The sequence below is a fragment of the Aulonocara stuartgranti genome, assembly GCF_965226115.1.
Source record: "Aulonocara stuartgranti genome assembly, chromosome: 12".
NCBI classification, from domain to species: Eukaryota; Metazoa; Chordata; class Actinopteri; order Cichliformes; family Cichlidae; genus Aulonocara; species Aulonocara stuartgranti.
The window spans coordinates 5,033,085-5,059,784 of NC_138948.1; the positions used below are offsets into that span (position 1 = coordinate 5,033,085).

The 26,700-nt window shown below is 41.0% G+C and overlaps 3 protein-coding genes across 6 annotated transcripts in view; 2 read left to right on the top strand and 1 right to left on the bottom strand.

Annotated features, from left to right (window-relative positions):
* Positions 1 to 927: 927 nt before the first annotated feature.
* On the top strand, positions 928 to 11,383 carry gle1 (GLE1 RNA export mediator). 2 transcript variants are annotated; one of them, XM_082554259.1, is made up of 14 exons: positions 928 to 1,134; positions 2,210 to 2,446; positions 2,562 to 2,720; positions 3,172 to 3,320; positions 3,427 to 3,487; positions 3,782 to 4,039; positions 4,126 to 4,348; positions 4,566 to 4,678; positions 5,924 to 6,136; positions 6,317 to 6,637; positions 6,977 to 7,081; positions 7,285 to 7,367; positions 7,448 to 7,511; positions 9,558 to 11,383. In XM_082554259.1, exons 1-14 carry the CDS (start codon positions 1,036 to 1,038, stop codon positions 9,624 to 9,626), a joined length of 2,154 nt encoding a protein of 717 aa, XP_082410385.1. In that variant the 5' UTR covers positions 928 to 1,035; the 3' UTR covers positions 9,627 to 11,383. The 2 variants fall into 2 exon arrangements, with proteins under 2 accessions (XP_082410385.1, XP_082410384.1); XM_082554258.1 differs by lacking the exon at positions 928 to 1,134 and adding an exon at positions 1,608 to 1,754.
* Positions 11,384 to 12,989: 1,606 nt separating this feature from the next.
* ptgesl (prostaglandin E synthase 2-like) lies at positions 12,990 to 21,286 on the bottom strand. 3 transcript variants are annotated; one of them, XM_082555744.1, is made up of 8 exons: positions 21,010 to 21,286; positions 18,858 to 19,266; positions 17,563 to 17,751; positions 17,100 to 17,155; positions 16,086 to 16,238; positions 15,547 to 15,747; positions 15,335 to 15,452; positions 12,990 to 14,021 (listed from the first exon to the last, which is right to left on the bottom strand). In XM_082555744.1, the coding sequence occupies exons 1-8, from the start codon at positions 21,021 to 21,023 to the stop codon at positions 13,875 to 13,877; spliced, it is 1,287 nt and encodes a 428-aa protein (XP_082411870.1). In that variant the 5' UTR covers positions 21,024 to 21,286; the 3' UTR covers positions 12,990 to 13,874. The 3 variants fall into 3 exon arrangements, with proteins under 3 accessions (XP_082411870.1, XP_082411871.1, XP_082411872.1); XM_082555745.1 differs by lacking the exon at positions 21,010 to 21,286 and adding an exon at positions 20,915 to 21,002; XM_082555746.1 differs by lacking the exons at positions 18,858 to 19,266; positions 21,010 to 21,286 and adding an exon at positions 18,492 to 18,622.
* LOC309719569 (ral guanine nucleotide dissociation stimulator-like) overlaps positions 20,971 to 26,700 on the top strand; it is a 56,941-nt gene continuing 51,211 nt past the window's right edge. Inside the window, exon 1 of the mRNA XM_082555742.1 lies at positions 20,971 to 21,056. Within this exon, the coding sequence (XP_082411868.1) occupies positions 21,036 to 21,056 (21 nt within the window). The 5' untranslated portion in view covers positions 20,971 to 21,035. The remainder of the gene's footprint in view (positions 21,057 to 26,700) is intronic.

The following is a 26,700-nucleotide window of genomic DNA, read 5'->3' on the forward strand; positions in this document are numbered from 1 at the left end:
GAAATTGGACTAAAAAACCAGCGTTTTAGTTCACCACAGCATGTTTTACCCTGTTGTTTTATGCGTGTCAGATAAACGAGAACAGTCTGTGAAACATATCAATACAAAGACTGGATGTTTAAAAAAGAAGGAACATCTAGGGCCTGATCTGCTAACGGTCTGCGGCAGTGCAGTCTTCTTTTGGCCTTAAAAAGCATGTTTTATACCTGTTATGGTTATGATGTTTGGTTCTAGAAGTTTTTTATTTTTATTTTCAGTTTCCAGTCCTATGATCAGTACTACTTGGATTTTTATGAAGCAGCAGAAATGAACTTGTTTCTTGGTAGAATGCTGATTAAGTAAACTGGATAGTCGTATAGAAATTATAGAAATATTACTAGAGAACCCTGCGACTGCATGTAATGAAACACATGTTATTTTCTTATGTTTTCCTGCTGAGTACTGAGCCAGTAAAACCCTTTTCTTCTCCCTTGTTTAGGATTTCTATGACTGAAGTCAAACATCACAGTAAACATTAATTCATGATAATCCTACAGGCTCGAATGCAAGAATAGACCTTATCAATCCAAACTGAGTTATACTGAACCTTGAAAATACTTTGATCAGTTAATATAGCTCATAATCTTGATTTAGAGAGTTTGTATAAATCTATGTTCTTCACGCGAAGCAACTGGAAAAGAAGCAGATTTTCTTACAGCAGTTCAGCTGTGAACTATAGGAAGGCGTTTTCTAATTTCCTTTCTTAATAAAGGAAAGTGAACCTCGGGTCACGTCACTCAGTTAGGAATCTTTCTTAGCAAAATGGACTGTGGGAACCTAATAAAGAAATTATCACAGTGCATAATAGAGTTATCTCTATCATTTTGTGATGTGTGATTATACAAATAGCAAAGAAATAAATATATAAAGGTCCCAAATGGGAACTTAGTAAAGTCCGGTGGTTTCTCTTCGGATTGTATTTTATGTAACGCCGTATGGCGGATTCAAACTTGACTAGCATTACTGCTAATCAGTTGTAGTTTTTTGTGTTTCGCGATGCCTTCTGAAAGTCTACGATGGGAAACTTTACAGGCCTTAAAAAATTCACCAAAGGGGAAAATCTCCTTCGACCCATTCTGGTTGGAAAGGGGAGAGGTGAGTTGCCGCCAGGTAGCTAAAAAAAAACAACTAGAGCTAGCTAAACGGTAGCTAGTTAAAGTTAGCACGCTACGCTTGTTTAGAATAATCACTACAAGGGTGGATTTTATTCAAAGTGACAATTTAATCATTTAGATCAGGCAGTAAGACGTCAGCTCGGAAGCTAATCAATAAACAGTGGTTGAAAACAAAGTGTTAAGAGGCATTTACGCAAATAACGTAGTATAGTTGCGTACTTTTTTTATTTTTAATCTTCAGACATCCTTTTATGGATTTTCATCAAATGACTACTTTTATTGCTACTTTTATTTGACAGATAACTAATGTGACTTCGTGACTTCCGTTTATAAACTGTGAAGCATCTATCTATCTATCTATCTATCTATCTATCTATCTATCTATCTATCTCGCTAAGTCCAGTAGGACTTTCTTTGAAAGGTTTTTATTCTATTTTTTTTTTTTTTTAAGACCAAAGTTGATTTTTTATGGCGCTTTTCGAGTTTGGGAGGCTGAATTCCATTTTCGGTTCCAGATTTTCACACAAGGGCAGTGGACAATGGTCAACTATAATCCCGCTCTTCTTGTTTGCGGTGGTGACATGCAGGCTGTCAGATGAGGTCAGGCAAGAGTCTGTATACACTGTGAGGTTCAGGGATGACATTGTGAGACTAGTGAGGAGGGAGTAGGTGGCGATATAGGGAAAAGGAATGTGTGTGTTTGAGAAGGAGACTGGTGCAACAGTGAGGATGTAAGGAGCAGAGGTAGTGAAGGTAGAGGACTTTAAACCATCCAAAGAAATGGACAGCACACAAGAAAGGGGAGGCAGGGGACGAGTGTCAGGGGTGATTTGAAACAGATTTCTGTTGTTGAACTCCATGTTTATAAAAGCAGAGGTATGAACTCACTGATTCCTCATGAAGGTGTTACATGGAAAATCCAGTGTGTTTGTTTTGTTAAAATCATTTCAGGCTTTAAGAAGTCCTACTTTCTGAAAGGATATGGCAACATAAGTGATGCATACAGTTTCTGTGTATAAACCATCTGTAAACGAAGCCCGCTTGTGTTCTTGTAGCCTCTTTTAGCAGGTTGTAAAGACTCCCCAAGCTTGTCTCCAATCGCTGGTGTCATATTGGAGCGTCTCAGCTCGGCTCCCCTGCAGAAGTCATCATCCTTCCTGGGCTCCAGATCCGGAGACTCCAGCCCTGTTCTCTCAGAAGTCTCTATTTCTTCTACCGGATCTGTCGCCGATGTCAGCGCCAGGACAGCTGCATTTTCTGCAGCAGCGTCTGTAAAGAATGAGCGAGAACAGGCAAGTCCTCAATGTCTCTCTTATGTGTCATGTTGTAAAACAGTTTTCCAATTTAACTGAATATCTGACCCTGATGGTTTTTGCTTTGTTTTTTCCTCATGCTGATGCTCTGTAGAGTCTTAGTGATAAGGTGAAGGATGAAAGTCCAGAGGCAGATGTCAGTGGAGTTTCCAGTCCTACGTCACTTCCTGCCATTTCCCTCCTGTCTCCCAAAGCCATGGAGATGGCTGGCTATATCATCAAAGTTCAGGAGGAGCATCGAGAAAAGGCTAAGGTTCAAGTTTTTGACAGTGTTTTTTTTATTTTAATTTTTTTTTTTACTGAAAAACAGCTTAACAGTGATCATCTTTTTTTTTACATTTAATTTTATTTGCAAACCTAACTTCAAATGTTTTTTTTTTTTTTTTTTTTTTTTTTTTAACTCTTATGATTTTTGTCATTGGCAACTTGTTTTATTGTATTTATTTTAGTTTGTTTGCTTTCAGCTTTTGTTTTTAGAAACTAACATGTAATCTAAACATATGAATATGTTCAGGATTTCCAGTTACAGTTTATGGAAAAGCATGTAATGTTAGACGCTTACACATTACTGGAAATGGGTCTAAACTTCTTCATACTAACCTCTGCTGGCTTGCTGATCAGAGTTATATATTTTGCATGTTGACCCCTGCGTACTATATACTTGGTAAGGGTCTCACCAGACTGCCTTCTATCTATCGACTCAGTTGGCCCTCAGGGTGCGGCAGGAGATGCAGGAGAAGCTCGTAGCGGCGGTTGCGAGCGCCGAGTCAGAGCAGCTGAAACGCTTTGAGGAGCTCATGGAGCTGAAGCAGAGGCAGGAGTACCAGAGTATGAGGGACATGATGGAAAGAGAGTAAGGGAAATCATGACTCATTCGAAATGATTAAAATGCTTAAAAATGTCTGAAACGTTACATGCGATTAAACACCTGGTCTGGTTTTCCACTTCCTGTACTGCAGAACGAAGGAGAGCATCGGGCGTCAAGAGAAGCTGAAGGAGGAGCAGCGGCGTAGAATAACGGTACGTGGAAAGTTCAGGAAACGTGAAGCTTAAACCCCTGTTTGTCAAGTTGTTTACTGAAGTCTTTAATTTTGCTTGTTAACCTTACAAAAATTGTGCATGTTTCAAAGTGTGAAACAGATTGTGAGATGCTGGATGTGCAGAGCTCTGCAGCAGGAGAAGTAGATGCTCTTTATTTTTGGTAGTCTGCTGTAGTAATGATCTCCTGCACATACAGGGGCATTTCTTGTGCTCAGTGGGGTAGAAAAAGTTATCTCGTTCCTGTGCTGTTCATGCTTTTTGTTTGTCCGTCAGCTCGTCAACCTACGGCTGAGGGAGGCAGAGCAGCAGCGTCTTCGGGAGGCAGAACTCGAGAGGCAAAGGCAGGCGGAGGGCAGGGAGAGACTGCGTAGCCTCAACAGCATCCAGGAGGAGATCCTGCAGCTCAACCAGCTGCTTGAGCCCTCCACCCAGACCAAGACGGACCTCCCACCGGCCAGCCTCAGCTCCTACAGCACCCGAGGGAACCAGCTGTGCTCCCAGGTGTCGGAGGTGGTGCGAAAGACTGCAGAGGTCGGTTTACATCGAGATTTTTAAGGTTTATGCTCCTCCTAATTTCTGCTTGTACTCATGAAATGCGTGTGTTCTGCCTATTTCAGGGCAACTTCCCCAGCTTGGAGGACATGACTGTGGCAGAGCGAGCCCTGCACGAGATGAGAGCGCTTATTCGGCTGATGCAGGAGGAAGCGGCCAATGTTCGAGAGAAGAAAAAGAAGGAGCAAGAGCAGGAGGAGGAGCGCAGGAAACAGGCGGAGCTGCTGGCGAAGCAGGAGGGGGAGAAGAAGGCGGCACAGCTGGCCAAAGAGAAGGCACAGAGGAAAGGTGATGAAGGAGAAGGCTTAGCTGCGTCATGCATCTGTACAGCTGGAGGTGTTGTCAGCAGCTTGTGCACAAAACAAAACATCCTGTTTGCATAAAATAATTTGGAGAATAAATATAGACCAAAGTATGGATTTTGACTAATTTATTTATTTACCCCCCCTTATCCAGATATATTGCTGAGTGTTTTCACCATTTCATACTGAACCTCTTCCTGCAGGGTTGCAGAACAGCGCTGAAGACGTCACGCTGAAGTGGTACAAGGATCTGCAGGAGGCGGCCTCTCGGTGCGCTCAGTCCTTCGAACAGCTCAGCTCTGCAAAAGACGGACAGGTGGGTTTGTTCACATTCAGATGAAAGACTTTGAGATGACGGAGGAAGGACTGTGACATTCTTAAAGGTTTTTACCTACAAAGGTCCCAACAAAGACCATTCCAGCAATATTTTAATTTAATAGATTAATTCTTTAAGTAGTGAATCCATAATTTATGAAATGATGGACTTGGTTGATGGTTTCTGTGTCTGTGTAGGCTTTTACTTTAGGATCTGGACTTTGAACTAGGAATTATTTAAGTGATGACCTTAAAGATCTCAGTCCTGGTTCATGTATCATTACTGGTGCAAATGAGAAATGTTTTAACACCGCAGGTCACTGAATTCTCAGGGACATCGAAAGGAAATTTCGTCCTCTTTTAATAACTCTGTGACTGGCCTCTTTCCATTGTTCTCAAAGCATGTTTCCATGTTTGATATGAGGGGTTCCCACCTGACCCACTCAGCTGAAAAGTATTAAAGACAGCATTTGGTCATTAAAAATTCAAATTTAGCTTTGACACTGAGTGTTATCTGAGTTATAGGCTCACCAATTACCCAAGGACCAAAACTGCCAAAATAAATACAAAAAAGAAAGTAAAAAATATATACTGTTGCAATTCAATTAGTTCACATAAATATTTGTATAATGAATTCATAAAATTGATTTCTTTCATTTGTTATTTGCCCCCTGTTGTGGCACTCCTTGGACACAGCACTCTGTTGTTCAAAGTCTAGAGAGCTGTTTGTCCTTGAATAAATAAATAAAATGGAATAAAATAAAAATATTTATCAAATTATAAATAAAATAAAAATAAATAAATGCACAGAGGTTAAATTGAAAGGGAAGGAAAAATAAATAAAATGAATTAATAAATAGCAAAATTTACATGGGAATGGGGGAAAAAAAAGATGCTAAAACTGAAAAGTACACGTAATAAAATTACTGAATTACATTCGGAGGATTTAATAGTATAGATTTTTATTTATTTATTTTTTAATATATAATTACTCAACTTATAATATAATAAGTTGGGTTATTTATTTTTTAATAATAATTATAATAATAATTATTATTATTTTGGCTACCATTTTCGAGCCGTAATAACTTTATCATAGGAGCTGATGGTGTGAAATCATCTCAGTTTGAAAACTTCATTTAATTCTTTCATTAAAACATTTTTAAAAAGCAGCTCAAACACAAGCTGACACACACGAAACGTCTTCACTGTCTGTTTATGACTCGAGTGGTTTAATTTCTCCCAGACAAAGAAACTGAAGCTGGAGCTCCAGAAAGCTGCCACCATCCCTGTCAGTCAGATCGCCAGCAACTCCGGATCGCAGCTCCGAGAAATCTTCGACAAGATCGACAAGCTTCTGTCGGGACGGCCGGTCGTGTCTGGGGGGAAATCGGTATCCACCTCACAACATCCGCAGGGTCTCGATTTCGCCAGCTACAAACTGGCGGAGAAGTTTGTGGTGAGCGTGCGCACAAAACGAATGATTCGACACAGAAGTCTGTTTTTGTTTGTTTGTGAAGTAATCCTTTGTTAATTTGATATATTTTGTAGTATTTGTATAAGCAAGAAGAAGCTGTGATTTTTCAATTATTATTTTTTTAATATCTTTTATTTATTTATTTATATTTTGGCTGTGTAGAAACAAGGAGAGGAGGAAGTGGCGTCTCACCACGAAGCGGCCTTCCCCATCGCCGTGGTGGCTTCTGGAGTCTGGGAGCTGCACCCTCAGGTGGGAGACCTCATCCTCGCCCACCTGCACAAGAAATGCCCCTATGCAATCCCTCACTACCCTCCGATGAAGGAGGGCACGCCCGTGGATGAATACCAGAGGATTCTTGGTTACCGTGTAGACGACTCTGGGGTCGAAGGTCAGGACAGTTTCTTGAAGAGGATGTCCGGGATGATTCGCCTCTACGCCGCCATCATCCAGCTGAAGTGGCCCTACAGCTCCAAACAAGGGGTAAAAACGGTCCCGCTTCCTGCTTTTATAATGTCAAACAAGCAAAACTTCAGACTGAGGAGGCAGAGATTTCTTCCTGATTCTTATTAGGAAACGAGAAAGACTAAAGACGCAGTTTGAAAAAACAAACAAATAACGGGGGAAGAGAAGATATATTATTTCTGTGCATCGAGGAGGTTTTCAGGAGAATTGATTGGTCTCAATCATTGGGCGTAACTTACTCTGGAGCATCTTAGTTACCATGGCAATGAATTGTCCAAGGCTAAACCTAAAGTTGCCTATAATGTCTAAAAGTCCCTCACTTTTTCAAAAATGTAGTTATTTATTTTTTTGTTTCAGCCCGTTCCTCATGGTCTGAACCACGGCTGGCGTTGGTTGGCTCAGATGCTCAACATGGAGCCTCTGGCAGACGTCACAGCGACTCTGCTGTTTGACTTTCTAGAGGTGAGTCTGGACACATCCTGCACATTATCAGGTGTGTTTGTTGCTTCAAACAATCAGCGGCTTGCATTACCGGCCCATGAACCATGAAAAAGTGTCAGGTGAAATGACCACAGTCCCTGAAACTCTTTAAACCTAAATCTAAACTTCAGTTTCTTTGTCGCTGAAAGCAGCTGTGGATAACTCCTGAGCGTTGTTTCCTTCAGGTTTGTGGGAACGCTCTGATGAACCAGTATCGGAGCCAGTTCTGGAAGCTCATCCTGCTACTGAAAGAGGAATACTTCCCCAGGTAGAAAGCACGTTTTAACAGTAAACATTTCACCTGCAGCAGTCATGTGAGAGGTTTAACCTAGAAGTGTTCCTGTGCAGGATTGAAGCGGTGACCAGCAGTGGACAGATGGGCTCAGTCATCAGACTCAAACAGTTCCTGGAGGTATGTGACCCCCCCCGACATGTTGTGAAGGTTTGGATGTTAGCTCAATGAATCCTTAAAACAGACATGTGCAGACTGTAAAGGAATTTATGAGTACGTGAGTGAATCCCAAGCAGTCTCTGCTCTTCCAAATAAAAAGATTGATAACACTGATGAAAAGTGACTCCTGCTAGTTCTCTGGTACCACGATTGCATCCGAGAGGAGGGAAATGGTAAATGGGCCTGTATTTGTATAGTGCTTTACACATCCAGTCATCCACCCATTCACACACTGGTGATGGCAAGCTACATTGTAGCCACAGCTGCCCTGGGGCGCACTGACAGAGGCGAGGCTGCCGGACACTGGCGCCACCGGGCCCTCTGACCACCACCAGTAGGCAACGGGTGAAGTGTCTCGCCCAAGGACACAACGACCGAAACTTTCCAAGCCGGGGCTCGAACCGGCAACCTTCAGATTATAAGGCGACCTCCCAACTCTTGAGCCACGATCGAAAGTGGACATACTTGACAAAGGAGGTTTAATATGGAGCTGCCAGGCATGAGGATAAGGGGAAGACTACAGAGGCGGTTCATGGGTGTATTGTGACATGCAGAGGATGGTGGGATGCTGTGAGATGAAGGCAGATGAGCAGGTGTCAGTTTGTAGTTATTTAAAGAGAGGGCTTTTCAGTGTACACAAACACGTTCCTGTGCAGTCCTCTGGGAAACGCAACAGGGAAGGGAGCGGCAGGAAAACATGGAAAAGCATCAAATAAACATCCAGCTTGAAAACTGCAGACAGTATCTGCAGTGGAGACGTTGTTTTTATGGTCTGCTTCACTTCAGCTCTTCTTCTTTTTTCTTTTTCTTTTTTTTAATGTTTTTTTGCCGATATTAGATGGTCGAGAGTGAAGGGAAAATATTCAGTAAAGTTCCTCGGGTCAGATTCACACCCTGGCCACTCTGGCATATGGTCGCCTGCTCACCCCGTGAGCTAAACTGGTTCCCTCATTTTAGCTCTTTGCGTGTTTTAACTTCACTCTACTCCACGGCGAGCTGATGGACCGACAACGGCACAAATGAGAGTAGCCACCAGACCAGTTGACTCATACTGCGGACACAGCCTCCATCAACAGACGCTCTCTGCGGGTAGACGGGCTGTCCGAGGCTCCCTGCGGTTTTCCAAGGCACTGCCAGCGAGAACCATGCTGAGCCCTTCGGTCATCACAGGTCTGCAGCCATGAAGCTGCGACTGAGCGAACAAACCACACGATGGTTAGAAAATGCTTCAACAACAGCAGTGCTCATTACTGTAATCTATATAAAAAAACAAAACAGTAAGAGTTTAATAAGCTGTTTGGTAAATGTGAAATTTAACTGGCAAATAAAGGGAAGCGTCTGAAACTAAACCTGCAGATTAACGGCTTTAATATCGATCTGCTGTAAACCCAGAGAGAAATATTTCCTTCCCTGATAAAACTCTGTAATTCCATGCTTGGGTTTTTTCTCCTTCTTGCACCTCCTATAATTCAAACTGCTGAATTATTCAGAAATAAAATTAAATAAAGGCCAAAAAGAAGTTGATTTACAATTCAAAGTGCTGCATGGCAAACAGTAAAACAGTTGGGGGGGTAAATAATGATTGTAAAACAAAAGGGAACATAATTAAAACCGGTGTACTGTTTACAGAAACGGGTGTGAAGTAGATCTCGTCTGGATTATGAGGAGTGTTTACAGACTGGTGGCCTAATCTACTTGAGCACTTAAAAGTGAAGCTATAGAAAAGGTTTGACTTCAGCTACAAGTCTTATTTTAGAGACTCTGACTTTGAAAGCAGACGGAGCAAAAATGGCACAGATTTGAGAAATTCTGTAATATTTGAACTGAACTGGGTGACGCTGAGCTGGATTAAAACTTTGGAATTAAGTTGTATTCTCACTGAGCTGAGTTTAAACATCAGCTCAACATTTTAAGGGGCTTAATGATGAGATGCTGTCTGTTATTACACACAGTACCAGTGCAGTGTTATGCTTTTATTGAAATGATTGTTTTTGTGTTTTATCTCAGACATCGCTGCAGAGACGACAGATCAGTCCGCCCAGAGGCCAGCTGGGCTCCGGGTTCTGGAGGTCTTGACCGATGAGGACCTGCGCTGGGTGACGACGCCATTGTAGGACTGAGTCAGGCAGAAATGAATTGAGAGCATTTGTGAGTGGAAAGAGGGGAAAAAGTTGTCCTGTGGTTTTAGTTTTTATCTAAATGAGCACACTGACGTCACACACTGACGTCACACACTGACGACACACACTGACGACACACACTGGAAGCCTCACGAGTCCTCTGCGTTTGTGAGGTCACATTTTTGAGGTCACATCTGCTTCTGCTGACCTGAAGCAGACCTGTAGACACCTGTGGGGTACTTTTAACCTTAACTTCATTGGCTGCTTTTCTGCTGAAATTCTTGAGCTTTTCTTAAGGGTTGTGTTTTTGTTTTTTTTGTTTTTTTTAATTCCCAGGTGTGTCGAGTCATTCCTCCTAAAGAGAGACGCTTTCACAGCCTTAACTTTCACGTTAAATTATTTTGCTGATTCAGATAATAATTTTTAATAGTTTACCTTCTTGTTTTTCTCCTTTTTGTGGCACAAAAACAGCAAAATCTCTATTACAAAAATAACTGACCAGTTTTAAAGTGTTTCAGCTGCGCAGACACCGGCGAATGTCGTCTTATTTGTCGATACTTCGGTGCATTTCCACCATTGCTGCTCACGCGTCTATCGCCTTACTCACGCAGAGTCTGTGTAGGCAGCTGGCAACATTTGATCATTCAGATCTCTGACATACTGGAACAAAATGTGGTGAGATTGATTAATAAAAACTGGATTAAAAGCTACTGAAATCAGAAAGTGAAACAAAATTATTTGTCGATGAAGTAAAAATCAAATGATTGATGCTTTTAAAGGTTCTTCTTGAAAATCCCTCTGTTTTTAAAAATGCTTTAAAACCTTCCAAAATTGAAGCTACCAGCAGAACTGCTTTGACTTTATCATACTTTATTTTAGAGATGAAGAGAGATCTGCTGAAGTTAAACTCAGGCTGGGTTCTAATGCTGTGCAGTATCAATTTTATACCACCAGATGGTGCAGTGAGTAAGTTTAACCTTTATTTAACCAGGTAAACACAGCCTGACAAAAGGCAAAGCTTGTAGAGGAAATGGATAAAATAATAAAAGAGCAGCCGCACACGTCTCTAAACACTTCAGCAACGCTGCTGGTAAAATGCTGCCCCCTGGTGGTGAGGGGTTTAGATCCCGCAGAGGGCAAATTACAAAAATTACCTTTAAAGGCTGCTCTGTTAACATCCGACCTGAAGAAGCAGATTCGGGTCATCTGCTCAGGTGGCCAGATGTGCCTGCTTTGATTTCTGAGTGGAGTAAAACATGAGAAAATGAGGACGTGTTGATTTTAATGCGTCCAAGTCAGTGAGGTTTCCAGTGTCGTCGTTTTGTTTACAGCTCTCAACATAAGTTTCATCATCCTGAAGAGAGAGAAGCTGCTTACTTGCAACGTTTTAGCAGAGCAGGTAGAAATCTGTTTATTCAGCCTTAATATTTTCTGTTCAAATCAAATTGTGTCAAATGATTTGGACTTTTTATTTATTTTTTCACTGTGTGGAGCAAAAATTCATGGTTTGAAGTGTTGTTTTAAATCATTGTCCATGAGAGAAACCAAAGGTTTGATCCAGAAATGATCGCAGACTGTTTTGTAAAGTGAAACTCAAAGTGATTGTTTTCTGAATGTGATGAAGAATAAACAAATGTATTGGTACCAGAATTAGTGCAGTCTACAGTTGTTGAAAATGTGCAAACTAAATGAAATAAAATCAATCAACACTTAGTGGAAAATTTCCCTTTTGGATTTCTTGCTTTTGCTCATCGCGTTGTAGAAGTCTGTCACATTATTATTATTATTTTTTTGCTTTAATCTTCTAAAATCAGATTATTTGGGGCTTGTTCTGTGTATTTTAAACTGTCTGACATGACATTTTGAGCAAATTTGCAATGTACAGCTGTCAGAAGTTTATATGCACTGATGAAGATGAATGAATGCAATTTGGGGCTTTGATTTCTGGAAGGAATGTGCAGCTTGTCTTCTCACACAAGATCAAAACTGTAGATGCTATTTTACTATTTCTCTGAGAGATGTGGTCTTTGTATCTTAGCTTCCATTTAACTGAACCTCTTCAAACATGGCAGCTGTGTTTCAGAGGGTTACAGTATGTTTACTGCCAAGTTTGAGGTCATTTGGATGAACTGTTCTTATATTTTGGCTAAAGGTTGTCTGTTTGCAGTGTTTTATCTGCAGTGACTGCTCCCTGCCCCACTTTGCATGTAGGGGGCTCGACATGTTTGTCTTCACAAAGATCCAAGACCTGCTGTCATGTGTAGTTTGGAGATGGTGTCACTATGGAAAAGAGCCGAGCACAGCTGAAGATGCTTAGATTTTCACTGGGAGTGACCAGGATCAGAAATAAGTATTTCGGAGGCCGGGCAGTTTGGATGAGTGCAGAGGAACAATGGTGGATATACCTTCTAGAGAGACGATTCATAGATTTAGTGAAGGACATGCAGACGGTTGACGTGACAGAAAAGGTTGCTAGGATGGGTTGAGATGGAAGCCAATATGGCGAGCCCAAAAGGAACGCCATAAGACAAAGTGAAGGTGCTGACACAGAGGAATAGTCTAAGATTTAGGGTTTCCAGGAAGGCCTTCATAGGGGGACATGGTCCTAAAAGGACCTTAATTCCTTATGCTACAAATAAGATTTTAATTTGCATTAAAATGTCCTGAAACAATTTTTCGTAAGATTTTAAATGCCTAAAGTAGATGAAGTGAGACTGAAGTGTAATTCAGTAAAAACTGGTATTCAAGCATGTGGCTTAACCCTTTAAACCAGGGGTGGGCAATTCCAGGCCTCGAGGGCCGGTGTCCTGCAGGTTTTAGATCTCACCTTGGGTCGACACACCTGAATCACATGATTAGTTCGTTACCAGGCCTCTGGAGAACTTCAGGACACGTTGAGGAGCTAATTTAGCCATTTAAATCAGCTGTGTTGGTTCAAGGACACATCTAAAACCTGCAGGGACACCGGCCCTCGAGGCCTGGAGTTGCCCACCCCTGCTTTAAACTCTAACCTAATTTACCCCTTAAACCAGGGATGGGGAACTCCAGGCCTCAATGGCCGGTGTCCTGCAGGTTTTAGATGTGTCCTTGATCCAACACAGCTGGTTTAAATGGCTAAATTGTCTCCTCAACATGTCTTGAAGTTCTCCAGAGGCCTGGTAATGAACTAATCATTTGATTCAGGTGTGTTGGCCCAGGGTGAGATCTAAAGCCTGCAGGACACCGGCCCTTGTGCTGCGGGTTTTAGATCAGAAACACACATTTTTATAAAACTGTAACACATTAACTGCACCAACATGTGGTTTAAAAAGAGACAACCTTCATGTTTACCTTTTTTATTTGACCTTTTTACATCTATGCACACGGAGTCGTTTTTATTACAGTTACTTCAGCTGCGGCTGAAATATTGCATATTAAACACATTTGGTGCCAGCTCGATGATTATTCGTACATTTTTTTACCCAAACAGTCGCAGAACATATCGATTCGTCATGGCTTGACCGACACTGCATCAGAGGAACAATCATCTGAAATAAATACAGAGAACATGAACCGTTTTTCCACACAAAGCTGCAGAAACGAGCCTCAGACTCTGCAGTCCTGAGCACAGACGATTTTGATTTCCAAGATTTTCCCATGTGAGATAAGTAGGCGTAAAACTCTAGCTCAGAAATAAACAGTGTTACAAGAAATAATTTATACAGCCAGTTTCTAAATTCCTATGTTCAAAAGGACAAACCAGCGTAGGGAACAATCACGTCTTTCCTTCACACACCAGTCTCGACCTGGAAATCAGTTTAATTTTGTTCATAGCCACACTGTAGACTGCCTGATGAATGAGAATGGAAAAAACCTAAAGTAATTCAAAAATATGTGGATGAAGAAGACTAGCTGCATGAATATGTGCAGATTTCTCCTTTAACCGTACTCTGAAGATGTGACTTTTCTGTTCCTTAAAAATAACAAAACAAGATCAAGTGTTTCAGTGATATTGTTGTTGCAGTTTGTCTATTTCACCACTAGAGGCCAGTAAAAATGACAGACCTTTAAACGAGCAGATTTGATCCACAAAAGCAGCCCTGTTAATGATGGAGTCAATTAAAAACCCACTCACAAGAATTAACAGGTTCAGGAAGTTGAGTGACCACTACAAGACCTGGCGGTGGTCGTCTTCTGGTTGCCGTCCTTCAGGAGCTTTTACTGTTCAGTGTTTATAAGGCTCAGCGTTAAGACCCTCGTGGTTGAGCGTGGCGCTCTCCATGCGTCTGTACCAATATTTCACTTTGGTGTTCGCCATCATGTCATCAAACGCCTGCAGGCCCTCCATCACCCTCAGGACTCCAAACACTGACTGTAACAGAAGAGCACAGGTGCAAAGCCTGAAGATTAAAAATAACTTTTTTCCTAAAGTTTACTCACTGTTAAAATTGTGGCTGCTTGTATGAAACATGACCAGAGTTTCAAATAATTAGGCAATCCCTGTGAGCCAAAAGCTCAGGGACTGGTCGAAATGCCGTATTTCAGGGGTTTTTTCTGCTCTTGGATCTCTGTGATGTCATAAAGGAGTGGATATAATGGACTGTATACTAAGGATGGACATAGTGAAGCCATTTTGTCGTGTTTTTAAATTGGATGTTAGAATTGTGAGGTAGATCTACATGCTCATTGGCTAATGGTTGTCAGTCACACAGTAAAGTGTTCCATCCAGTGCTATCTGCCTGGTTTTGTTACATAAAGTAACTAAAATAAAAATACTAAAATTGTGTAATTAAAGTGTTACTTTTACAGTAACAATAAACATTATGCTTTAAAACAAGCACAAATACAAAGAGTAACTTTCTTGATGGCACTCACATTGATGTGAACACCAGCAAGAAAATGATCCTTTTGAACTACAGATGTTTAAAGGAAAGTACACACATTTTTTGTAAACGTAGAACAAACTGGGCACCAATGCAGCGCCTCCATCTGGGGGAGTGTAACCAAGTTATTTTTGTAACTGTCCTTTATAGATGGTCTGCAAACACATCACACACTGTGGCGAGCTCTCGCTTCTGGGGGTTAAGACTTAGTTTTAAAGTTATGTTAAGGGTTAACTTAGTGGTAAGAGGCTTGAGAGGGCAATAATGGGATTGAATGTCCTCACAATGTCAATCAAACCAACATGGATCAGCGTGTAGCAGGAGTAGTCACCGCAGGGGAAACGCTGATAACAGAAACCAACTTTTAGCCAAAATAAGATGAGAACAGCTCATCCACACAACATTAAACTTGTTACAGCACTTATTCAGCTCGTCAGCATCACACCTGCCGAGTTTAAGTGAGGTGGAGCAAATCAACAGCTGGAGATACACAACGAACAGGCACATGGACAAAATATTAGTAATCTAGACCTAAAATTTGTATTCGAGGCCATCAGTGCGTGTTTTCTAAAACATCTGCAGAACAAGATGTATTATTCAAGCACCTGCTGACCATTACAGAAAACAGGTTTAAGTTGCTTCAACACTGGCTTCACTTTTCAGACCTGAAAACTACCTCTTTCTATCTCTATCAGTCTGTGGTGAAGCTTTAATCAGGCTAATTTACGTACATTAAATTAGTAACAAGCCTAAGTTGGACCCTGGACCAAACCTGAGCTGGACCTAAGCTGCGTTTCCTCACCAGGTCTGCCAGGTTGGGCTGATCTCCACCCATGAACTTCCTATTCTTGCCAATGGCTGCCACCCAGTCGTTGACAGCCTTGTAGAGATCCTCCCTGACGTCGTCCTGAAGATTGTGTCTGTTGGGTCAAAGGAGTGAAAATTAATACCTCACGTCCCCAAAAACCTTAAAATTACCAGAAACGCGATAGCCTGTTATCTAACACCACATACCGACTTTTCAGCCTTTTGGAGATGACAAACATGGCCGCAGCGCCAACATATTTGGCGAAGAAGCCTTCAAAAGTACCAAACTTGCCCTCACGTACGATATAGTCGAAGGAGGCCAGGGCCTCGTTGGTGGTTCGGTACACGTTGGGAGATATGAGGTGTACGAGCCAGTCGTCAGCCCACTGACGCCACTTCATCTCCTCTCTGAAATCAGAGCAGAAAACATTTACGATCCACAGAAAAGATGGAGTCGCGGTCTGATGCGGACCACATGACTTTAGTTTGCAGAAAACTCCACCACCACCACCACATTTTCATGCAGATTTAAGATTTTTCCTTCCAACAGATGCTCATCACACAGATCTTCATTAGAATGATGAAAACAGAAATCTCCCATTGCTAAAAGTAGAGGCTTCATATCAGCTGACCAATCACAAGCCTGAGAGCAATAATGCTCCACAGTCTTTGGGTTACACCCACGTGCTACCTTTCAAAATAAGAGTCCGCTAATAATTGCGTGTGAGAAACAGGGCTTGGCTTACTTCTGCATTTCCTTCTGTGGGTAAACTGCGACGGTCTCGCCCTCGCTCAGCATCAGCCAGTACTTGTTGTTGTACTCGATCACCTCCTTCCCCCTGTCATTCACCGACTTCATCTCCGGGTAGCAGCGAAGGATGTCGGACATGCTCTTCTTCCTGCAAAAAAACCCCAAAGGTAAAGATTTTTTGATGCCTCCAACTCATTTATCCAGGTGGATGAGCCCCACTAAGAACTGTTATGAAGAGAGAAACTATCCACTCTATTTTTTGACAATATATTTCTAGTGTACAGTTTGACCATTTAACACGGGGCATCTATAGTGACGTGCTCACTTTTGGATCCAGCCTCATGTGGCCACAAGAGGAACTGCAGTTCCTCTTGTGGCCACACTGGCTTACTGATGCCATTTCAAGACAAGAACACTGAGCTGGATAAAAATCACATCCAAGTGTATTCCACACCAAAGGAAGTAAGAATGAAACATTAAATTATGTTTTTACAATTAGTATTAAATAACAACACACTTGCTGCAGTGGGTCACTTAACCCCCCCCACAGAAATTTTACAAATGTTTTTCTTAAAATATTAACCCAAGCATCCAAACTGTGAGGTTTATTTAAATGTATTGCATTGTTACTTCTTTGGAAACCAAAATAAGAAACCCTGCCCTCAGAACACAAGACCAAGGATTTAACTAGTCGAATAACAATCAGCATATTTTCTAAATTCTAATATTTTCTCAGTAAAATATAGAAATAAACTTCACATACATCAAGTACAATAATAACATTATAATAACATTTTTTAATAACAAGACTTTTAAAATAGTTTTTTTCTCCATTTTAGTTTTAATGCTCTGATCAGGGTGGGATGTATTTGAACCACAGAGTTTCCCACCTGAGATTTTATAGATTTTACACTATCAAATTATTTCTCAGAGCTTTATTCGAAGTGATTAACAGAAAATCTAAACAAAATTCCTCATGAAATAACAAGTGAAGGAAGTCACAACTTACTTGTTGACTAAATAGGTCTTGAGCGAGCTGATGATGACAGACGAGTCATTCAGTTGCTGCAGATTTAAAAAAAAGGAAATAGAGCAGGACATGAAGGGTTTCACAGGAAAAACCGGCACATTTTTTAGGTACTTAATTAGAGACTGGACAAAGGTTTCTCTTCTTTTTTTTGCGGACATGCTTTTCTTTATTTTCTGTCATACAAATTCTGTGAGTAAGTGACTCCTGTGAGCCAGAAGCCCAGTCCTCAGACTGCTCTTAGTGTTGGGATTTTAAGACAATATCCTTAAAATAATATAAAATATATAAATTGTGGTGAGTGAGGGTTATGAAGGCATGCCAGAAATTAAAATCTGTCTGAATGTTTGACAAAAACATAACAAGTCTTAACTTTGTTCTCTCAACAGTGCGCGCCCCCCCCCCCCCCCCTCTCAAAGATTTAAGATGACATCAAATGTCTTACCACCTCACCATCCACCATCAGGATGGGCACCTTTCTGTAGGTAGACCACTTAATCTCCTTCCTCATCACCGGGTTCACCTCCACGATCTCATACGGCAGCCCGTGGTAGTCCAGGAAGGCTCGCACCTTGCTGCAAAACGGGCAGGTCTTGTACTGGTACAGGGTCAGCTTCAGACTGCCTCCTGGAGCCTGGAAGGAGGCAGCAGAGGAAAGGAGAGCGCTATGAGGCTAAAGTATGTGGACACTTAAGAGCTGCCACCCCCAGCTTGGCAAAGGGCTGCTAAAAAGAATGCAAGCTTATTTTTCTGTCCATCTTTTATACTGTCTATGGATCTGAAAGAACTAATACTACTCCACAACAGGCTAATGGAAGCTGGCCAATCAAAAGAAAGTGGGCTTTTAATAAGGGGTGTGGGGCAGGAGGTGTTTAAAGAGGCAGGACCTGAATATAGCTACTGAGGGGGAGCATGAGAGACAAGTATGAGATAAGGATTATTATGAACTGTGAATTATGCAAAGCTAGTGGTGCTTGATAAGGTGATAATACTGCTTATAAATGCTAAGTTAAACCTGCAACACATTGCAGGTGGGTGAATAGAATACCTTTTATTATCACTATACACATGTACAATGAGATACAGAGCGTCTCCTACTCAGTGCAGGTGTGTGGGAAAGAAAGGAGGGTGAGGTGCACAATTCTGCGACACTAATAAATATATATATATATATAAAAAAAAAAAAAAAAAAAAAAAAATTATATATATATATATATATATATATATATATATATATATATATATATATATATATATATATATATATCTATATAACCATGTGCAAGAACACCTCAAGGCTTCAAGAGCAAACGTTTGTGAAGCACAGTGACTGCAAAGGTTTATTGCTGATGGCTATTACAGCTGTGCACGTACAGATAAAGGGGATCCAGGCCCAGAGTTTGGAAACGTTTGCAGACACACAGACAGCAGTGATCCACAGCATTTCTCCAGCCACTAACACACCGTAAAGCAGACCGCCTGTAGTTCATACAGAGCAGATCCAGTAAAAGCAAAACGTTACAGACAAATCTGTAAACTTAATTTTAAAACTAAACAACAGCGCATTTTGAAAGCTTTTATTGTGTTTCTACTCCAGTAGAAACACAATAAAAGGCAGTATTCAGAAGAAGTGGCAGATGTCCGCAGCCGCTGGGGTCTGACAAGTGACCCGGGCTGCACACACCTCAGGCAGGTGAGCTTACTGCAGGCAGACGGTGATGATCAAAGACACCCACTTACCTCACTGACCTTCCTCTCCTCCTCGGCCAGGTGCTGCTGGACGGACAGCTTCACAGTCTGATATAAACCCAAACCTCCACCCAGCAGGAAGGCGCAGCCCAGCACCCTGCCTCCCCCTTGGCGCACACCGGAGAGCAGTTTGGACCGGAACCCCGCTCCACCGGTGCCGTACGCCCTCCTGGATCCGTGCGCGCCCACATTCCCCAGCAGGTAGGAGAAGGCGCCGGACCGACGGGCTGCTGGAGACTCCAGAAAAGACAAGCCGACCTTAGTGAGTGTTCTGGCGCAGGAGGCTGCCATGTTGGCTTTACATAAAGTCCCAGAATGCACCACGAGGGATAGGGTTTGGGCGCCCTGAGCTGAGCCCGTCAGGGTGTGTGCCGCCCCCAGTGGCGCGCAAAGGCAAAACCTGAGAAAAGGTGCAATGAAAAGGGAACCAAGGGGGTAAAAAGACATCAAATAGATGCAAAACCGCTAAATGATGAACAGAGAAAGGCAAAATCACCACAAAGAGATATAAAATAACTGTAAAGAGACAAAAACAAACAAACAAGCAGATAAAGTTAGAGAGGTCAGGTTGAGATGGTTTGGACATGTGCAGATGAAAGATGGTAACTTTACTAGATAAATGATGTTAAATGTGGAGCTGTAAGACAGGAGAAAAAGAGGAACACCCCAGAGGAGGTTCATGGGTGTAGTGCAGAGGGCACGCAGAAGAAGATGCTGGGAATAGGGATAGGGTGAGATGGAGACAGATACAGATGTAAAACCAAGAGATGCAAACATGACATCATCACAGACCTCAGAGGACTACAAAGACCTGCAAATTACAACTACATGGAAAACAACAGGATGCGAAACCGCCATAAAGAGATGCTAAAAATAACCAAGTGGAGACTAAGAGTCACTGCAAAGATGGAAACAATAATTAAATTGTAAAAGCAACCATAAAGAACATAAAACAGACACAAATAGATGCAAAATGATCTAAAACTGATACTGAATAACAATAGCAAAGAGATACCTTTTTGTCTTTTTATTTTGTTTTGCTAATATTCACATTATTCCTCATTCACCTTTGTTTTACTGAGCTGAATGTTTTTGTTTTTTGTGTGTGTTGTAGCTGCTTTATGACAGGATTTTTCTCAACTTTTGGAATAAATTAAGTATATATATTTCCAGACCTGTGGAATTATGTGGGATATCACATAAATTAAATTGAACTGAACAGTAAATAATATTGGACTTCTGACGACTTCTCTGCAGTTTTAACACAGACATCCACTGGCCAAGTTTGCCCCTTTAAAGGGCTATTTCCGGCCCTCGTGCCATAGGTTTTACACGGCTTTGTGTTTAGATCGTCGTTGTTAGTTTTGTTTTATTTTAAATAATTGATAAATGTGTTTTAAATGCAAAATATTTACATAATTGAACTGAATTGCACTGAATTGAATTGAGGTGTGTTCAGGAGCGCCTGTTTTGCCCTGGATGCGTCGGTCTACGTGTGGTGCATTCAGGAGCGTCGTTTTTCCGACTTTCTCTGTGATCGCAGCAGCAGCAGCAGCAGCAGAGGACCGTCCTGCTGCCCTGCTGAAAGCGGAGAATCCCCCTCAGCCAGCAGCGGCAGCAGTACTACCAGCATCATCCATTTTCACTGGTCGAGCCACATCGCATCCTTCTCCGCTCGGACTCTTCGCTCCGCTGGGATGCCGCCGTCGAGTAACGGCGGCAGGGATTCGCTCGGGAGCGCCTGAGCTGGAGGACACCGTCCCCGTGCGGTTTTTGGAGCGTGACTGGGATGAAGGCACGAGGAGACAAATAAAAATCTGATCATAGCCGGCTAACGCTAGCACGCTAACGTTAGCTGCCCGTTTTCCCCTCCCTGCTCACTGACCGATGTGTTTTCCTCCATGAATAAACACTCCTTTAATGCCCCCCCGCCTTTTTTTTTATTCTTGCGAAGACATGCTGAAGTCACCAAGGACATTTATCTCAAGGATAAAACATCGCAGGGGTCTCCTAACCTCCAAAGGGTAACGCCAGTTAGCCATTAGTACCTTTTATTTTTTTACATTTTTCTCGCTCGTCCGTGGAGATGCTGGCTGAGGAGGAGTGTGTCTAGCGCTGAAGCAGAACTCGCATGGATACTCACTCCATGAAGGTCATGATACTGAGAGAATGATCATGCTGGAAAAACAGGTAAGAAATCAGCACAGAGCCGTGAAGTCAGCGGGTTCGTATTTAAATGCACACCTGAGCTCATTTGCGTATCGTAATTAGGCTACATGGGGCGCGTGCTGCACCCCTGCCACAGCTGTGATCTGATAGAAGTAACGGGCTGTAAAGGCGAATTTATGCAGGTGATCAGCACATTTTTAATGATAATAATCCCCCCCCTCTCTCTTTCTCCCCGGCTTAAAAGTCTGCCTCTCTCTGCCACTCTCTCTCCTGCTGCTCTTTAAGCCATAGACTGTATATAAAGATGTAAGACATAGCATTTACAATAATTAAATGTGTTTTTGATTTTGGGGGGATTAAATTGACAAGACATTATCAATGTTGTGAAGCTAGGGTTGCACGATTTTGAAATTTTAGGTCAATAAAGACATTTTGTAAAATAATTAGGACCTAAATCGGATCCCCCCAATCATTTATTTATTTATTTGTTTGTTTGTTTGTTGTTATTAATTCCCACTTGCGTGACTGGAAAGAATAGATCTGTACTATATTATTTGTTCGAGTCATCAGTAATTATGGTATGAAAAATTCTAAACATCTCACCTACCCAACTGAAATGGAATTTCTTCACAGATACAAAATTTTGTTATTGTTAAATTAGGTCCATGTTAACTCATTCACTGCCAGCCATTGGCAGTGAATGAGTTAAACCCATTGACTCATTCACTGCAATTGACGGCTATAGACGTCAATGGCAGTGAATGAGTTAAGTATGTTGAACCTGACACTTGGAAAAAAAATACAAATGGTGTATGTAATGTTGCATTTGCAGGGGGATGGTGAACATAATGTAGAAGACAAATCAAAATATAAAAACATTTAAAAAAAAAAACACATGTTAATATTTGATATATATATTATATATGTGCCAAGTTTTGTTCAGATTGGCCCACCTGGCACTTAAGACACATATACCACATATCTTACAATCATTATAGTAGGATTAGGGATTCACCAACTGTGGAATCATAGATGAATACCAATGTTTTTTGACAGATATCGGGTTCTGATGCCGATATTTTTTTCAGTCCCTTTTGGTTTTGTTGATATTCAGGGTTACCCTTGTTTCTGGGAGGCAAATTAATTATAAACTATTAGGGATGCACCAAATTGTGAAATTCTGGCAGATACCAACAGGCAAAAATAATAATCCAAAGTATATCTAGTTGTGATGCCAACATTTTCTTTTCATTTTTTTATTAATATTTACATTCACCTCTGTTCTATGGAACAAATCTTATAAAATTTTAGGAAGTCACTGCTTGTTAAACAGGTCAATTCTAATAAATAATATCTGATGTTTTTTTCTTTGTTTTCTTGTTTTTTATTCCCTCCCATGTGCCTGGGAGAACAAATAAATCTTCATTATAAAATATTTGGGATGCGCTGATTGTGATTTCTGTGCAGATATTTTATTAAGCTCGTGGCGATACCAATGTATTTTTTCTTTCTTTTTTTTTGTGTTATTTATGTTCGCTCTTGTTCCAGGTAAACAAACAAGCCCTCGTGCTGTAATGGGAATTTTTTGGCCAATACCAACATTTAAAATAACAGTTTGTCAGGCATCCGCTCCTGATGCCGCCATTTGTCTTTTTTATTTTGTTACATTAACTTTTGTTACATGGAAAAATAAATTGTTATTGTACAATGTTAGGTATGAATTGAATGAAGTCCTGGATGGATAAAATTGTTATAAAATACCAATTCAACCAATATTTTTTCACCACTATGTTTATCTCCAGTAAAAAAAAATAAAAAAAAATAAACAACCAAAAAATAAATAAATAACTGTCCTATTTTTTAACAGTTTTTCAAACAAACTGACAAATAGATTAATTAGATATTGAAGGTTTAAAGTTGGAAAATGGATAAAAACCGAACATACCTCAGTAAATTCACTTAAAATGTAAGTGGCAAATAAGAAATCCTAATAAAGACGTGTCTATGGTTACATTATTGGCCAAAAATTTCACTGAACAGTTTTTAAAACTAGTAGGCAGATGCTTGTTTGTCTCCTAGGCTTATAAACTGAAGTATGAGTTATTTTTAGTGATAGTTTTCTGCTTGTTGTTGCCTCTTGGTACTTGCTTCAGGAAATGTCCTTCAACCAATAGAACTCATAATCTTATCTGTCCAAGAACGGAGGGCAGGAGGTGGTGTTGACGGGATGTTGGTGGAGTTACTTCCTCTTGTTTGCTTCCATAAACAGAGCGTTAATGTTACATCTTACCGTCAGAGATGTGAGGAGGTGTGTCTGATTTTAATTCTTTCAGTCACTCAGTGGGAAGTTAATCAGTTTCCTTAAATTGTTCCTGTTGATTAATTTTGTTTTTGCAGTGTTTACTCTCCTGGTGTCTAAAGGCGTGAGCTGGAAAATCTGAATTGTATGCAGGTGTTTGTGTTACTTTTTGTAAAAATATTTTATGATTCTAATAATGGTATAAAAGTCAGTCAGTTACAACCAGTCAGCTCAGAGAGGCCCAGAGTTCGATATAAACTTTGGCCTAAAGTCTAGCTAAAAAGAATATGTTGGGCAAGTTGATTGCAAGCCTGTTTGGACTTGTGTCGGTGTTTCCATTAATTATAGTTAGAAGCACTGTTTTCAGAATCTTAATTAGTCTCAATAAGCCGTGTCATGTTCATTATCAGGATTAAATATATTTTGCAGCTTCCCGCTGATTTAACTAAAAGAAAAGGCCTCTCTTTTAGTGGGAGAGGTTGCTGTGATTTGATGCTGTCATGGTATTTTCTTGTCTTTTCTATTAAAAGTCCCAGCTCATAACTGTAAGACAGGGTTACAGCCTCACTGTGTTGTTTCTATAATTTTTCCATGCTAGAAATCATCAAGTAAACCCGATGAATCTGTGTCAAAGGTCACTGCTGAGCTTTGTCTGCGAGGCGAGCAGGATGGATGTGAGGCTTCCCACCGCCTCCGTTCAAAGGCTGCGTTTAACCCTCAGCTCTCACTGCCTGGATTTTACTGTAAACACCCTTATTCTTCTTTGTCTCCTCCATGTAAATCCTGCTTCCTGCTGCTGGTATTATTGATGTTTATCTGCTTCTGAAACATTTATTTGCACTCCCAGTTTTGGTTTTTTTGTACTATTGTAGGAATCGCAGATAAAGCTGTAAGCCTCTCTGTCGCTCCATTTTCTGCACAAACCACTCCATTCTTGAGCTTGACTTCACTCCAAGCATATCGGACTTTTTTGTCTGATGGAATGTGACAAGAATCAGACTTTTTTTCTCCAGTTTTTAGTCCTCGGGGTTTTTCTTTTCTTTTCTCCTTTTTTTCATTTATGTAGAGGAAGGGCTTGTCCTTGAAATCTCTTTTCTGAAGAAGCCTTTTTGCACTGCTGGGCAAAGTGTATGAATAGTGTTGCAAAGTGCAGGAGCTGTGTAACATTTCCACTCGTTGATGACACTTGTTTTGCCCCACTCTGTTTTTGTTCGGTCAGCAAACAGCTCGAATTTTTGTGTCAGGGCTGCCAACATTTGTCCACGTTTGTGACAGGATTAGATTTGAGTGTGTAGACACTGTAATCATTTGCAGGCGTGTTCATGCTGAGTGAAGGCAAATTTTTCCATCCAGAGACTCTGCAGGCCAGAAACAAGATGATTTCAGGATACAGAACAGGCAGAAGAGTCCGGAAATTTCTTTGTATGCCTGTCTCTGCTCTTAGGAATCATATGTGATAGATAGATTATATTTTTAGTATTTTCTTTCCTATCTGTATACAGTTAGAGCCATGAGTTTTTGAACGGTGACACTTCTTTTTTTGTAGTTTTTGCTCCATACACCTCCATAGTGGAAGTACTGACTTTCCGCTTTAATTCAGGGAGGGTAAAAAGGTATTGCATTAACTTTGTTAGGCAGGCATTTTATACACCACCCCCCATTTTCTGAGGTTCAAAAGTAAGTGGACATCGTTGACTAATGAGCTTTACTGTTGTTGCATGACAGCAATGAGTAAATGGTGTCTTTTCACTGGAACTCTTAGTATGAGGTCAAAAGAGACGCTGATGCAAGTGAAGGAGGCTGAAAGAAACAAAGTAAGCCCAACAGAAAGATTCCAGAAACTGTCCTGCTCATGAAAAACAGCTGAAGACATTTAAAGTGCATGAGAATTATTACAGAATTACTTCCATGGTTTATCATCCAAGTATCATAGAGGCTCCTTGAACTTATTTAGTCATTTTGGCTTTAGGCTTCATTTCAAAAATCCTGCTAAAAAGCCAGTTCCTTCCTCTTTGGACAGAAGAAGCTAATATGAACTTGGACCAGAATGATGGGAGGAGTAAAGCAGGGAGAAGGAGAGAAACAGCTCATGATATGAAGCATATCACATCATCTGTCAAACTCAGAGGAGGGATTGTTATTGCATGGGCATGTATGTGTCAGAGGAACTGGGTCACTGGTGTTTGTTGATCATGTGACTGCCGAAAAAAGTAGCAGGATGAGCTCTGAAGTGTACAAGGCTACACTCTTAGAGAAAAAGTCAACTTTCTATTTGTGCACATGGTCACACATACAGTTTACAGTTGGCACGGATCTACTTTAAGTCACAATTATGTAGGGCTGTTCGATATATCGTTTGTTTTGTGGCGTCGCAAAATAAACTGTTTACGGCAATATTATTTTTACACTTTTGATGGTCGCTGTAGTGGCTATATTCATTTCTTAAAGTTCTCTCTTTCTCTTATATTTAATATAACCACACTACCGACAGACAAGCGCCTGTTTTTATGCGTTGTCGTTAGCAACAACGACGGTAACACCATCGCGTGTCCGCTTGTTTATTTTCCACATAAACCTTTCACAATAAAGCTCAAGATCCTGTTGAGACTTTTCAAAATAAACTGAATCACGTGAAAAAGTATGCAGAGTATTTACGGATGAGAAACAAAAAAGAGGCGTCAGGTGCCTAAAAATAAACCTTAGACTCAAACGTTAGAACAGGTTTTTCCCCGCAGCACGCCGTGTAATAAATACTCACAAAGAAAACGGCGGCCGTTACAACTTATGTCTAAAAATGTATAGCTTCATGCATCGGTTAAAACACTCGACTCCAGCTACTCGACGCCCAGCTGGAAACACTTCACGTAAGTCGAGCTGCCCGAGATTCACAGAATTTACAGAAAATGTTAAAATTTTGTAATTTATATCGTTATCGGGACGATAGATGTCTTATGTCGGTCATATCGCACAGCCCTACAATTATGAGTGAAATCCTCGTTCTGTCCTGCACAACCGGCGTCGCCTTCCTGCTGTGTTTTCCAAAAGACTAAGAACAAACTGGGTATTTCAGTAACCTTAAACTCTTATTTCAATGTGTAATCAGGCTGCTGACATTAAGAATAAGAATTATTTGTTACTTCAGCCTGATTGCTCCCAAAAAAGGAACTCAAAGCTGTGATTGGTTGGATTACCATTGCATTCGGTGCCTATCCTTATACTACTTTCTTCTTCTACCCCATTATAATTTGGATGCAGGTTTTGTACTTTGCACTCCATGCCACTCTGCAGAAATAAACCTGCCAATATATGATGCTGTTATATTATAGATAAATCTGCAAAGCATTAAATGAGCAGTGTAAGCTGTCT